The sequence below is a fragment of the Bubalus bubalis genome, chromosome 11 (genome assembly GCF_019923935.1).
Source record: "Bubalus bubalis isolate 160015118507 breed Murrah chromosome 11, NDDB_SH_1, whole genome shotgun sequence".
Lineage (NCBI taxonomy): Eukaryota > Metazoa > Chordata > Mammalia > Artiodactyla > Bovidae > Bubalus > Bubalus bubalis.
The window spans coordinates 75,945,347-75,961,574 of NC_059167.1; the positions used below are offsets into that span (position 1 = coordinate 75,945,347).

Below are 16,228 nucleotides of genomic sequence, written 5' to 3' on the forward strand. Positions count from 1 at the left end.
TGCACTGGGACGACCTGGAGGGATGGAATGGGGAGGGAGGAGGGAGGAGGGTTCGGGATGGGGAACACATGTGTACCTGTGGCGGATTCATTTTGATGTTTGGCAAAACTAATACAATTATGTAAAGTTTAAAAATAAAATAAAATTTAAAAAAAACATAATTGATTAAGAAAGATTTATTTTGGCCTTTTATTTCAGAGGGAAAGCTGGAATTTACTGTGTTGATGACTTTCCCTGCATTTCTGTCTCTTATTCCTCTCTTTCATTTTTAAGCAAGCTTTCACAAAATATTTATTTGGTTCTGCACTTAGTATGCCTGCTTATGTATTATGAAGATAAAAAGACTATACAAATGAAAAGAAATAAGTTATCATATAGGTTAGACAAAAATCCTATAAATGAAAATTGTCTTCCTCTTAAATAATTGCACATTTTGTTTTAGTTACCTTTACTCAGTTTATGATGCACTTTGCAGGAATTTGAAGACAAAATCACAGTATATTAGAGTTAGGATGGAACTCTCTAATTATTTGTTCTCTTTAGTAAATGAAAAATCAAGACTCCCCATAATTAATTAAATTTTTCCAATTCTTAGAGGTAGGACCACCCTGAGGAAACGTAGTGATTATTAGGTGAGATGGTGTATGTATAATCTCATGGCTGGACACAGAATGGGCACAGAGAGGGCATGTGTTGAATCTGAGTCACTCATATAAATCCTATATAATCCTGAGACTTTTCCATATAAATCTCTATTAGAAAAGGAAGGAGTCAAGACTTGTTTTAGTAAATTGTTGAAAATAAATATTTCTACTCTTGCTCATGTGTATATAAGACATAAATTACTTAATATAAAAAAGAAGAAGGGGGTAGCAGAGAATGAGATGGTTAAATAGCATCACCAAATCAATGGACATGAATCTGAGCAAACTTCAGAAGATGGTGAAGGACAGGGGAGACCTGTGTGCGTGTGCAACAGGATCACAAAAGTCAGACACAACTTAGCAGCTGAACAGCAAACACTATAAGCAAAACTAACTCAAATAAATATTTTCTCCATTTTCATTATAGACATTTAAACAAACTAAGCATAATTTCTACCTTGACTAATTTCACCTTTTTCTAAAACTATACATATTTATCTTAAAATACAGATGAAACTGAAAAATATGCTTAATAAAAGAAGCTGGACACAAAAGACTATATGCTTTGTAACTTCACTTATATTAAATGTCTAGAAAAAGCAAATCTATGAAAAAAGAATGCAAATTAGTGGCCCTTCAGCTGGGGATCGGTTGGAGATGGGCGTGAGTTTTCTTTTTGCAGTGGTGAAAATGATTTAAAATAAGATTGTGGTGATCCTTGCACAGCTATGTGAATAGAATAATAATCATTAAAATGTGTATTAAATGGGTGATTTTATATTAGGTGATTATATTCAATAAAACTGTTATGCATTTTTGCTTTTATTACTAAATTAAAATTATCTTTAATATTTTAATTTAGTGTTTTTAAATAGGGTTTTCTAGTACTGTCCAGCTGCTTGTCCTCAAATTTATTTCACCAGGAGACAATTATTGTCACACTGCAATCCAATACAATCTAACTTTAAACTTTTAAGTCTCCTATTTAACTTTATGGTTTTGAATGACATCTATTTGGAAGCTTGCTCTTCTCTATTTTGTTAAATAGTTTTCTTGATTATTATTACTATTTTGAGTACTCATAATGAGATTCCTGAAGTATTCACTTTTTACTTCATTCTCCTGAATATGAACATCCTGTAAGGGCTTATTTGTCTTTATTCTTTAAAATGACCTATGTATATATGGAATAACCATAAGTTTCAAACAGTGATTTTCTAAATATCTAGTTCTAAATACCTAAATATCTAGTTCATTAATTCTCCCTTGCCAGGTACTTTTCCAACTGTAATTATGATATTCTTATTTATATGTCCTGGGTATACCTGAAATTTATTAAAAGAAATCTATCCCTATACTGCAAAAAATAATATGAGTTTCTACCTTTTCCACTATTTTCAATGATAGTATGAATTATCTGGATGCTCAGGAATTTATGTTTCTTAATTTTATTCATCATTCTTAATCACTTAGCATATACCACCAAATTTATTTGCAATATCAATTTGAGAGCATTATACCTTTTACATTTTCATGGAAATTGTTGATTATAGTCCATTGTAAAATAAGTATGTAATTCCATGTCTTGAAAACCATAGTATTTTCCTTCCAGTCAACACAGAATTAATTAAAATACCATCTTCAGTATACTAAATTTGTAATGAATTAATCCTCTATAATGTTTTCACTTACTTGCTGTAAAGGTGCATTATGAGAAACAATGTGTTCAAGACGTTATTCGAAATTAGAAATCTAATTTTCACTCTCTGTGATGCCCTTCATGTGGTTCTGGATACTGTTTTCTGCATCTTTTATAAAGATGTGAACCACTTTGGAGGCAGATATTTTTGGAGCCCTGGGAATTCAAATTTCAGTGGGAGTAGTTAAAACATTGGGGCTGCTGTGGTAGCATGACCAGGAGAGATGTTCACTCTTAATTTCTCGTCCTGTAATATGCTTTGCTTTCCTTGAGCATTGGAATGATTAAAATAGTCATGAGAGTATTGGGTTTTTGTGATATAAAAAGTGCAGACAGCTTTGATTTAATGGATGCTTCCTTTTCCTCGCATTATTCCCAAGCTACATTCTTAGCTTCCTTCTAACAATTTTGTTGTATTATTTCAGATAAATAATCTCTAGATTTTTCTGACCATTACATCTTTAATAGAAAAATTGATCTATGTTACAATTTAGTACATTAGGATGATCAATATGATAAACTGTGTAAAAGCAAACTCTTTTAAAAGAATAATTTATTGTAAGATTACGCTTACTCCTAAAAGTACATATTATGTGCACATTAATATATTTAGGAAATAGAAAATTGTAAAGATATACTAAGAATAATTCACATTAAATTACTTCAAACTTCATATTATACATTAATGTTACAACTAACTGTTTTTAATTTATTTACCTTGCTATGAGAGTTTCAGAGAATATGTATATGGCAAAATATGTTTCCATTGTCATTGCCCTTTTTACTGTAAAATCTTACAGTAAATTATTCTTTTAAAAGAGTTTGCTTTTACACAGTTTATCATATTGATCATCCTAATGTACTTTGCGCAGCAGGCTTCACAGTCCGTTTCAATAACTTGCCAACAGTCATGAGTAACTTTCAAATTGGTTGACATATCTGTATCTTATCTGCAAGTTCTTATTTAATTCCAGTCAAATTCACTATTCAACCAAGGGCTTAATGTAGATTTTTGTCATAAACTAGCTTTTATTATGAGTCAGTATTATTGATGAGAATTTTTACGTACGTGTTAAAATCTTTCAACTCTTATATAAGGCAAAACTCCTCCCAAGACATAATTTATTCTATCACTTAATTTGCAGATAATTAGAAATAGTTTCTGTGTGCTTTTCAATAGCATTTGATGATAAGGAATATATTTTATTTATTGTCATACTGGTCATCTTAGTCATTTTTATAGAATGGCAGAAAATACAAGTAATTTCTCTGTGGAATATGGCTTTTGTAATTTGGCAAAACTAATACAATTATGTAAAGTTTAAAAATAAAATAAAATTAAAAAAAATAAAGAAAGAAAGAAAAAAGAAATGGAAACACTTTTTACTACATTTAGTTAAAATTTAAAGCCTTCCATTGGTTATCATTGACTATTAATATTGCAAATAAAATTGCAGAGGTTTATTTTATGTTTTATATATTTAGTTTTAGTGTTTTGCTAATTTTGATGACTAGCTAATTTATCAAGGTACAAATATATATTGTCACATTCATTGTTAATAAAGATGGAAGTAAATCCACGTTGTGAAATACTTTTTCTTAACTTTAAATATTTTGGCCAGTTTACTGTCAGTTCTGTATCTCATTGTTCTTTTATTAATACTTTGTGATTTAGCTAAGAAAAATTTCATATTGTGGGTATAATTATCAGTTCTGTCATTTTATAATCATTTACATGAATTTTAAAAACAAGAATGATCTTCAATCCAAGGTTTATTCACAGAAACATTTTTAAAGCCCTAATGAAGTTGTGGAGGATGAATTGAGCTAAAATAAGATAATATAATCTTTAAGTATTCCCTCTCCTTTACTTTAGCACACCTAAGCTATTATACAGAGAGATAGCTATTTATTGAATAACAATTTATTCAAAGCAAATGACCTTGAAGAGAACTGCTTTTGATCCCCCTCTGTCTTTGGTTAACTCACATTTTCTCCAGAAACTTTAAATGTCATATATCATGACCAGGCAACACACAGATTAATTGAGTACCTAAAATAACCTGTGTAGTAAATAATAACAAAACTTACTTATCATTTAATATTAAAAGACATAAATAGATATTCTCATTTTTTGTACCTAATTAAATGATTACAGTTAGCTTAAAATGCATGTACCCTGCTTAAAACAATGGGTTTGAATAACTTTTTAAAATAACTGGGAGGACCCAGAGGGATGGAATGGGGAGGGAGGAGGGAGGAGGGTTCAGGATGGGGAACACATGTAAACCTGTGGCAGATTCATTTCGATATATGGCAAAACCAATACAATATTGTAAAGTTAAAAAATAAAATTAAATTAAAATAAAATAAAATAAAAATAACTGCTTAATTCAGGCTTCTCTTTTGTTTCAACTATGAATTCTGACCCAATAAAATATTCCTCCAGATTCCTCATTACTTATATAATATCCTTTATTCTTGATTAAATATGCACCCTAAGTTACTGGTCAGGGTAAAATTCTGTGATTCTCGATACATGCCTTCTCTCTTCTCAAATGTTTAATACTCTCAATCTATCTTTATTTAAACTGCCAAGGAACAACAGTTGTCTTAGCCTAAAGATTTATACAAATCAAGACATTCACCCTCTTTTCTCCAAATAGAAAGACAAAATTCTGTAGGTTACTATGTTCATCTCAGTGAGGTATTGGTATTTCCTCTAATTTAGTCATAATCCCACATGAATATCCCATATCTTAGAGACAAAATTCTAAAGTTAACCTCCAACAACTCCTTGATAATGAACAACAACAAAAAATTGAAATCTGTCAACAAATACTATACATACACAATGACCATAAATATTTTAGGAAGAAAACAGTCTTAGTTTCTATAATCATCAGTCTACTAATGTTAAACTATTATAACATTTATTTATGGCTATCTTCTTTTACTACTAATTGCATTCTTCTTTTGTCTTCATCCAAGATCTCCATTGATGGTGATTCTTTTCTTGGTGGAGTGAATCAAATTCTAATCTGTACTAGGTTGTGTAATTTTCATACCTTTACTACTTGATATGCAAATACTGTGAGGCACCACAGAGAATCACATGAGTTTCAAACATGATTTTTCCTACCCTGCTGTGTACCAGTAGTACTAGTACACCTTGCTCAATGGGTCAACCTTCTTAGTTGTTTTAATAAACATTTTTCATTGAGTCAGAGGCATAAGGAAACAGAAATTGTTGGTTTCTTTTTACTTTCAGATCAAAGGAAAATCATTTTAACCTTTTGTTGGGAAGATTTAATTATTGGGAGCTACAACATGTAAAGGAGAGGACAGGAAACAAAAATCTATGAATACTAAGTAAAATTTAGATAAAAATATTTTTAGTTATAAAGGCATAGATTTTGTAGTTACTTGTAGGATCTGATTCTAGGTCTAGTACTTAACAATTTCTGTGGCAAGTTTGTTAAATTTTATAATGTGCAGTTTTCTGGTGATAAATATAAATAATATTCTCTATCTTCATTGTGTGAGGTTAAGAGTAAATGCATGCAAAGTGCCTTAGACATGGTTAGAACTCAACCAACAGTATTTTAAAGTCTAAGAATTTATAGAAAAATTTAAAATTACAACATAAATGGATGATAATATGTTGGAATGATTTGCACTTGGATGTACAATTCAGAATGCTTTGTTGCATGTGTGCTTGTATAGGGAAAAGTAATAATTTCCCAAAATATGACTTATGTTCAGTGTAAAATCTTATACCTGTGTCCCTGGATGATGATTACAATGATAAAAACAACGATGATGCCTTTGATGATTGTAATATGTAAGTTAAAAGGCTGATCTGGAACTCACATTCTTGGTCTTTATTTTTATTATTGCTTTCTTCATGTCTTTATTCCTAAATGAGTAAATGATTGGATTTAAAAGGGGAGTGAAAATTGTATAAAACACAGAGAAGATCTTATCTATGAAAACATGGCTGAATGGCCATATATAGATAAAGAGGCAAGGTCCAAAGAATAATACCACCACGGTGATGTGGGCTGAAAGAGTGGACATGGCCTTGGAATATCCACTGGAGGAGTGATGATGGACAGTTATCAGGATGATGCTATAGGAAATGAACAGAAATATGAAACAGAACAAAGAAAGCAGTCCACTAAATGCGATGACTAATAGGTCTAAGACATAGGTGTCAGTGCAGGCCAGTTTGATCACCTGAGGCAGGTCACAAAAAAAACTATCCACAACATTGGGGCCACAGAATGGTAAAGTCACTATAAAAACCATTTGGCTAACAGAATGCACAAACCCAGTAGTCCAGGAGAAAAGTGCAACTCGGATGCAAATACGGTGGCTCATAATGTTTTTGTAATGAAGGGGTTTGCATATGGCAATTAATCTATCAATTGCCATGGCTACAAGCAACATCATCTCGCTTCCACCTAAAAGGTGAAGGAAAAAAATCTGGGCCATGCATCCTTCATAAGAAATGGCCTTATTTTCACGAATTAAGTCACCAATCATTTTAGGAGTAGCAAAGGAAGCCAGAGACATATCAATAAAGGACAGGTTGACCAGTAGGAAGTACATTGGAGACTGTAATTGAGGGTCCAATTTCACTACCAAGATAATAATGAGGTTACTTAATAAAATGGCTATGTAAATAATGGAAAAAAAGAAGAAAAAGAAAATCTGTAACTCATGAGACTCTGTGAGTCCCAGCAAAATAAATTCAGCCACTACAGACTGATTTTGTTTTTCCATTTGTTTGGCTGTTGGCAAATGTTACCTAAAACAAAATCAAAATAGAAAGTCTGTTAGTTGAATTTGAAAGATAAGTGCATAGTCACTTAACTTTTTTTCCTAAAATTCACTGAAATGCTTAAAAAGGATACAAAAGAATTAACACTAAATCCAGTTTTTTGAAAGAGATAGACACAATTTCTTAACAAAAATTATGAGGAGTATCTGCCATAAACCAAGATGTTTGAAGAAAATTGAAACTATCAATATGTAACTCATAATTGGGCTTAACAAATGTGATTATCTCAGCTGGTGAGAGAATATGCAAGCTCCTTGCCATTTTTTTTAGATTTTGAGAAATAGATTTATTCATCCTCCATAGACAAAAAAACAAGATCTACCGTCTTGAACTCTAATAATAGTAAGGGTCACGTAAGTGAACGACTTCCCTGGTGGCTCAGACGGCAAAGCGGCTGTCTACAATGCGGGAGACCCAGGTTTGATCCCTGGGTTGGGAAGATCCCCTGGAGAAGGAAATGGCAATCCACTCCAGTACTATTGCCTGGAAAATCCCAAGGACAGAGGAGCCTGGTTGGCTACAGTCCATGGGGTCGCAAAGAGTTGGACACGACTGAGGGACTTCACTTTCTTTCTTTCACTTTTAAGTGAAAGAAAGGCCAAATGGTCTTCTAATTATAAGCAGGACTAAGAGAAATGAAACTGGGTAACTGGAGTATAGAGCATTAAAAATCTAGAAGTCGCTCTGTAGTTGCTGCTGAAAGTCAGATGAACAGAGAGATGAGAAACATTATCAGTCTTTGAGACAAATAGATCTATGGTTGACAAATTTGAGATAGCTTCCCATCTTATTTTTTTCTGAGATGGAAGAAGTGTCCTAATATTTGAGTCTTCTCCCACAGGCCCTGATTTCCTCTGGGCCTATGAATTTAGTAGATTGGGAAGTACAGTGCAGAGATAGACTAAATGGATGCTTGCTGCTGGCTTATAGATCCCTGATAAACAAAAGGAAATCTGTTTATCAGGGAACACATCCATATTGCTCTGGATGTATAAAGCAAACCTTTGTGGAATGACATCCATTTACACATGAATAATCCTAGCCAGAATTTTTGAAACAAAATAATGAGGAAGATATACCAGGTATCTAAGAAGAGATAGTAACACAACACATTGTTTTTAAGAGATCTAGGAAAAAAAAACAAACACAGAAGAGTTTCTAGCTGAGCAAAGAAAAATATTTTTAAATATTTTAAGAATCCAGAAAAGTAAAAAATACTATAATAAAGATCTTCATCCTGTTTTCAGAATTAACAAGTATGTGCATTTTTATCATTTTGCTTCAAACTTTTTAAATAAAATAAAAAATACTGGAAGAGGTAAAGTTCACTTATCATCTTACTAGTTTGTGTATGATATGAAAATGAATAAGTGATATCCTGTCATAACAACATTCTGCAAATGATTTTATTTTTACTGACAAACTGATATTCTAAGATTGTACAATATACTTGCACATATCTATTTACATGTGAAAAACTTTTTCAAGATTACATTACCAGGAGCACAATTACTAGTCATTTTCTTTCTTTTTTTTTTTCAAGCTCAATAAATGTTTATTGAATGAATTCAGGAAGTCTATAGGTTCTTTTTTTTTTAATTTTATTTTATTTTTATACTTTACAAAATTGTATTAGTTTTGCCAAATATCAAAATGAATCTGCCACAGGTATACATGTGTTCCCCATCCTGAACCCTCCTCCCTCCTCCCTCCCCATACCATCCCTCTGGGTCGTCCCAGTGCAATGCAAAATTCTCAATAAAGATTTATATAAATACTACTTTGCACAAATATTGGTATTTTTTTAGCTCTCATTCTGACCACCTGATTTTATTGTAGGAATGCAAAAATAGTTCAATACTAGAAAGACAAAATTAAAAAGTTAGGCAAGTAACAATTTACAAGTAATGACAAAATAAGCATCTAATAAATATTAGATTCATGAATTGTAAAATATGCCAATTATCTTTAAGTGCATATATATATTCATGTACTCCCAATCTGAATTCAAGTAGGAGTTTTTGGAAAATTGACACATTAATTCTAAAATGTATATTGATTTACAAAAGATCAAGATGAGCCAAGGCTGTTTTGAAGAATAAAGCTAGAAGATTTATACTGCCAAGACCTACTTATAAAGCCATATAAGACAGTTTGATTTTGGCTCAAGGATATAAGAATAAACCAAAGATACCAATGAAATATCAGAAATGACAGCGACCTATAACATAGTAAAGCACATTTGTGGAGAAACAAATATAACTCTTTGCTGATGAGCCAGTATGTAATACGTAGCTGGTGCTGGTGGCTCTGTTTTGGGAAAGAGGACCTTTCTAATGTCAGAATTCCACATTATCAATAAATGCCAGTAGTTGGCGTAATCATATTCTCCTAAAAATTTGGCTTCAAAATTAATATTGCTTAACTTTAAAGATTTGATATTTTAATATTTTCTTCCAGTTTGTTCTCAGGTTTGCCTGATTGTAAAGTAGACCAGGCAGTGGCTGAGATAACTTGCCTAGGACACGTTATAAGTCTACACGCAGCAATAACCCAGCTTCCCCATGAGATGATGAGAAAAGAAGGAACTTTGCTCAATTTTTACTTATAAGTTTTTCCACTAAATCATACTTTTCACATGTGACTCTGCCATGTGACATAGTGGTGTTTGTCTTCATGCACTACTTATTCCACAAATTACAGATTTCAGAGAGTAAGGACGCAGAGTGGGAAGAATGAGACAGCAAAATGAAACAAAACTGCAGTTGACCCTTGGATAACAAGGGTTTGAACAGTGCATATGCAGATTTTTTTCCAAAAATAAATACTACAGTATTATATAATTGGTAAGTTCCACTGTGTTGGAGGGTTGATACCCCTAATCTCCCCATGTGTTCAAGTTAGTAGCTTAATCGTGTCCAACTGCTATCCCATGGACTATTTATAGCTCACCAGGCTCCTCTGTCCACAAAATTGTCCAGGCAAGAGTACTGGAGTGGGTTGCCATTTCCTTCTCCAGGATGTGTTCAGAGTCAATTGTATTGTCCACACCTAGACACAAACACAGAGGTAAATGAGATATATGATAGAGATAGATTTGGGGATCAGTAAGTAGTCATGTATGGATGTGAGAGCTGGACTGTGAAGAAGGCTGAGTGCCAAAGAATTGATGCTTTTGAACTGTGGTGTTGGAGAAGAATCTTGAGAGTCCCTTGGATTGCAAGGAGATCCAATCAGTCCATTCTAAAGGAGATCAGTCCTGGGTGTTCATTGGAAGGACTGATGCTAAAGCTGAAACTCCAGTACTTTGGCCACCTCATGCAAAGAGTTGACTCATTGGAAAAGACTCTGATGCTGAGAGGGATTGGGGGCAGGAGGAGAAGGGGACGACAAAGGATGAGATGGTTGGATGGCATCACCGGCTCGATGGATGTGAGTTTGAGTGAACTCTGGGAGTTGGTGATGGACAGGGAGGCCTGGCGTGCTGCAATTCATGGGGTTGCAAAGAGTTGGACACGACTGAGCAACTGAAATGAAGGGAAATAGTAAATGATAATGGGGCAACTTAGCAATCAGGAATGGTAAGATCAAACCTCTAATTTCACTTCTCTTTTGAAAATAAATCTCAGAAATGAAAAAGATTTAGATTTGTAAAAATACAGCTATGAAAACGGTAAAAGCAAATATAGGTACATATTTTAACCCATTAAAATAGCTCATTAAAAATGTTTTAGATACGATGCAAAAACTAAACTCTAGGAAGATATAGACTAGTAGATTTGACTTTACTAAATGTAAAAAATAAAAAGTGATCATAAAAAAGAGATGAGAATATACTGTCAACGAAACTAAGAACTGTTTCAAACTAAGAACTTTGATTAGTAAGAAAAGGTTAAAGAAACAGTGGAAAAGTGGAAAAACAATATGGATTAGCAATTCACAGAAGTAGAACTTCAAATATCTTTAAACATAAGCCTGCTCAACTTTGTTGATAATTAAGGAAATCCAAGTTATAGCAAAATATGTAATTTTACTTATCACATTTTAAAATAAATTTAATTTTGAAAGAATGTGAGATAGAGTTTAATAATTCTCTTTTTGATATTGGCCCTATATATAGTTTGGGAGGGGGAGTCGGCACTATATCTTAGATTTAAAGGTTTTATGACAGTTTAATGGAGAACCTCCACTTATGGGATTTATAGGCAAAGTGTTCAAAGAAACATAATCGCATGCTCTTTGTATCATTGTCTTTAATACCAAAAATCAAGAAGCTCCTCAAAATCCCACTATTAGTGGGATTATTTTAAAAAGGAAATGTATATGTGCTGATCTGGAAAAATTTATGACATATTAAATTTGTAAATGTTATATTTTAAATTGCTGCAATATTTTAATGAAATATTTCATACAAATTTCAGAGAACTATCAATTCACTAAACTACCAAGACTGCTTACCTCTGGCATATTAACATATAAACTTTAATAAAGATTCTAAATTTTATAAGTTCAAATTCTGTACAATTTAATAAAATTGAATTAGAGTCTAGTCCTGGATAAATGCTCTCAAAAATGTAGTTGACATTTAGCTACCAAAAGCTTTGAATCAGAGAGTCATTTATTTTATACACAGCTATAACAGAATATTTTAAAATATCCATAAGTAACCTGAAACTTGTGATATTAACTTGCTGTGCCAGTTTATGATCTACTGCCTAAAGCAAGTAGAGTTGCAGTGGCAACTCTAAGTTGGTAATTATGGATTTGGCAATCAATCATGCATAGCCAGAATTGGAAACATATTCTAAGCTGTATATCAATTTTTACAAAGAAACTTCAAGAAAGTCAGGACGATATCTCTGTCCCCTTACCCTTCAGCCTTTCCAAACTGTCCTCTGTGAATAATGAGAAAAATTCTTGAAGTGAAGGACAATAAAATCTGATATTAAAATGTATTACAAAGCAGAGTAATAAAATGATATTTTAGTTTCATAACATTAGATGGAGTAATGAAGTGATTGCAAGAAACCTGAGAATTTAAAAATAGTCATAGATTAAAAATATGTTCTTAAGGACAAATTTACAGTTAGCTGAGAATAAATATGGCTGGTTAGCTACATATCTTAAAGAAAAATAAATTCAAATATTTTAAATATTTCAACAATACTTTCAATGATAAAATACTGACATAAATATATAAGTGAATATATATGCTCTTTTGTATTAATATTGGGTAAGATCAAGATAAACCTATAAGTAAATATATTCATTTTGTTATGTTATATAGCAACTTAGCAGCAGCAGCAGCAGCAACAGTATTGAGTTAGGATCATGTAAAAGGCAAAAATAAAGGTCAATAGATTTTATTCAGTGAGGATGAGTAAACTGTCTATTATCTCAAAAACATAAAAAAATTGTAAGAGGCAAGAGCTGAACTGGAGAGAAAGAGTCAATATATATGCCCTTAATATCAATTTTTTACGAGTCAACAGGACAATATCAAGAGCCATGTAAAAAAAAATAAGACAAAGTGAAGTATAAAATGTTTAAGAAAATATATGTGATGTTTGAACCTGTGGAAAAAAGAAATTAATTTCCATAAAAATATAGCTGGAGATGATACACAGCAAAGTTTTGGTGATTTAGTTGGATGGTAGAATTAGATTTCTGGTTATGTTTTCCTATGTATCTTGATATATCACAAATATTTTGTAATAAATATATTTAATTTTGAAAATTAAAGATGTTTGAATAAATATTTTATGTAATATATTCAAAAATAAAAATATCTTTAATTTTTTTCTCCATACCTTGTACCTGCTTTGAGAGTTGTGGCTGAAAATCACTAAGATTCTTCTAGAATTTTTTTTTCACTTGCTCCCTCTTTCTTTAATCTTCCTTTTGTATGTGCAAATTCTAATAAAGGAGAATTTTACTTGAAAATGTACAAGACAACATGAAAAATGTGTCAATTAATAACCTTGGGAAAATCTGGCATCTTATAACTGCATTCCCTCAGCAATTAAAAGGACATGTATTTGGCAAGCTAGAGTATTCAAACTCTCTCATTAGTGTGTAGTTTTTCCCAATAACAAGGGACAAAAATAAGGCTTTACCAACCAAACAATACATTCCCATTTCAAAAAGCAGACATGGATATAAAAACTGAGTGTCTATTTAAAATGTAGACAAAATTGAATTTTCAAAAAATGCAAAATAAGAAGGATTTATAAATATAAAAGACAAGATTAATTATATTATAATTCAATTTATTATAGAAAATTTCTTAAAAAAAAAAAAACTTTCCTAGCCATAAACATCTCTTTCTTTAATCCTATTATCTGAATAAAAGTCAAGAGAACAAATTTAATTGGAAATATTGGAAATAGCTTATTCCTAAGAGTCACATTCCTCTGATACCTTTCTATTTTCTTCTGTAATTAGATCCTTTTGGATTTGCAAGCTCCCCCATAACTGCATTGTTCCAGAAGAGTTCAAACTGGTTAAAATTTGGTTAAAATTAGAGAGATTTACTGCTTTTCGATTTCTTCCATGTCAAACAGCAGCTAATTTATTTCTCACATTTGACTGCCAATGTTTATTATGTCAACAAATGGCCCATGCAACCAATTATTTTGTTGAATTATATTGGGATTTCAGTGAAAAGCCTGGTCAATAGTATCCAAAAGTACTTTTTTCCTGCCTCTATATTGACAGCTTCACATATTGATTATTTCACGTATTCATAGTTTAGATACTCTTAAGAAAATAACATACCTGTTAAATGGTTAATGTGTTATTCCCAAACCTGCTATAAGCATTCTTGTACATTTCTTTTGGGCATGATCATTTCTTTTTCTTTATGTATATACCTTGCAGTGAAATTACTGCTCTTGGGTAGGCATGTCTTTTATAAACTGCCAGTTTCCAATGTTGTTTCACCAATTTATCCTCCCACCAGCAGTGTACAACAATTCTAGATGTTCCATATCCTTCCCAGACTTTGATATTCTCAACCTTTTTTAATTTAAAACTATGTTCTTATGTACCTAGCAATACTAATTGTGGTTATATGTACATTTCCCTGATTACTAGTAATAAGGAATACCTTTTCATATGATTATTATCCATTTGAATATTCCCTATGTAGGTACTCTACATAACTCTTTTTGCGCAAATCTTGTGAATGGGCAACTTAAGTGAAACAAGCAAATCTTGAAAACACAAATTATACTACTGGCAAGAGAAGAAAGAAAATGTACATATTGTGTATCAAAGAGATTAAAACCATAATTTAAAATATTCCCTTTAAAAAAGAAACACAAGCAACATTTGCTTCACTAATGAAAAATTTTCCAAATGTTTTAAGTGAAATAATATAGAGGGAATAGACAGACGATGGTGGAATAGGAGGATGCTGATCTTACCTCCCCCCAGAAACACATCAAAAACATATCTACACGTGGAGCAAATCTCACTGAAAACAACTTTGAGACTGGCAGAAAGACTCTTGTACAACAAAGGTTTCAAGAAAGATACACACACAATTCAGAAGGAAGGGAAGAGAGAGATCAGTTCAGGACTCACAACCCATCAGAGGGGACACAGAAGAATCTGGGTTTGGAGATCCCCTCTAGGGAGTGAGCAGTTCAAATCACATATTTGACACCCCAGCCTTAGAGTCTGACACTGGGAAGATGAGTCCCATTCAGTCAGTTAGTTCAGTCGTTCAGTCATGTCAGACTCTTCGCGACCCCATGAATCGCAGCACGCCAGGCCTCCCTGTCCATCACCAACTCCCGGAGTTCACACAAATTCACGTCCATTGAGTCAGTGATGCCATCCAGCCATCTCATCCTCTGTCGTCCCCTTCTCCTCCTGCCCACAATCCCTCCCAGCATCCGAGTCTTTTCCAGTGAGTCAACTCTTCGCATGAGGTGGCCAAAGTACTGAAGTTTCAGCTTTAGTATCATTCCTTCCAATGAACACCCAGGACTGATCTCCTTCAGAATGGACTGGTTGGATCTCCTTGCAGTCCAAGGGACTCTCAAGAGTCTTCTCCAACACCACAGTTCAAAAGCATCAATTCTTCAGTGCTCAGCTTTCTTCACAGTCCAACTTCACATCCATCCATACCACAGGAAAAACCATAGCCTTGACTAGACGAACCTTTGTTGGCAAAGTAATGTCTCTGCTTTTCAATATGCTACCTAGGTTGGTCATAACTTTGATTCCAAGGAGTAAGCATCTTTTAATTTCATGGCTGCAGTCACCATCTGTAGTGATTTTGGAGCCCAAAAACATAAAGTCTGTTTCCCCATCTATTTCCCATGAAGTGATGGGACCAGATGCCATGACCTTAGTTTTCTGAATGTTGAGCTTTAAGCCAACTTTTTCACTATCCTCTTTCACTTTCATCAAGAGGTGTTTTAGTTCCTCTTCACTTTCTGCCATAAGGGTGGTGTCATCTGCATATCTGAGGTTATTGATATTTCTCCCAGCAATCTTGATTCTAGCTTGTGCTTCTTCCAGCCCAGTGTTTCTCATGATGTACTCTGCATATAAGTTAAATAAGCAGGGTGACAATGTACAGCCTTGATGTACTCCTTTTCCTATTTGGAACCAGTCTGTTATTCCATGTCCAGTTCTAACTGTTGCTTCCTGACCTGCATACAGGTTTCTCAAGAGGCAAGTTAGATGGTCTGGTATTCCCATCTCTTTCAGAATTTTCCATAGTTTATTGTGATCCACACAGTCAAAGGCTTTGACATAATCAATAAAGCAGAAATAAATGTTTTTCTGAACTCTCTTGCTTTCTTGGTGATCCAGCGGATGTTGGCAATTTGATCTCTGGTTACTCTGACTTTTCTAAATCCAGCTTTAACATCTGGAAGTTCACGGTTCATGTATTGCTGAAGCCTAACTTGGAGAATTTTGAGAATTTTGACACTTTACTAGCATGTGAGATGACTGCAATTGTGTGGTAGTTTGAGCATTCTTTGGCATTGCCTTTCTTTGGGATTGGAATGAAAACTGACC

General features: G+C 33.0%; 1 protein-coding gene across 1 annotated transcript; it reads right to left on the reverse strand.

Annotated features, from left to right (window-relative positions):
- Positions 1 to 6,043: 6,043 nt before the first annotated feature.
- On the reverse strand, positions 6,044 to 7,131 carry LOC102400945 (olfactory receptor 4K13-like). Its single transcript, XM_006073496.3, has one exon. The coding sequence runs from the start codon at positions 7,129 to 7,131 to the stop codon at positions 6,193 to 6,195; it is 939 nt and encodes a 312-aa protein (XP_006073558.2). The 3' UTR covers positions 6,044 to 6,192.
- Positions 7,132 to 16,228: the final 9,097 nt, after the last annotated feature.

What these genes read in the sequence shown, in the direction of transcription:
- LOC102400945 (XM_006073496.3), bottom strand. Translation starts at nt 7,131, where the DNA reads ATGGAAAAACAAAATCAGTCTGTAGTGGCTGAATTTATTTTGCTGGGA.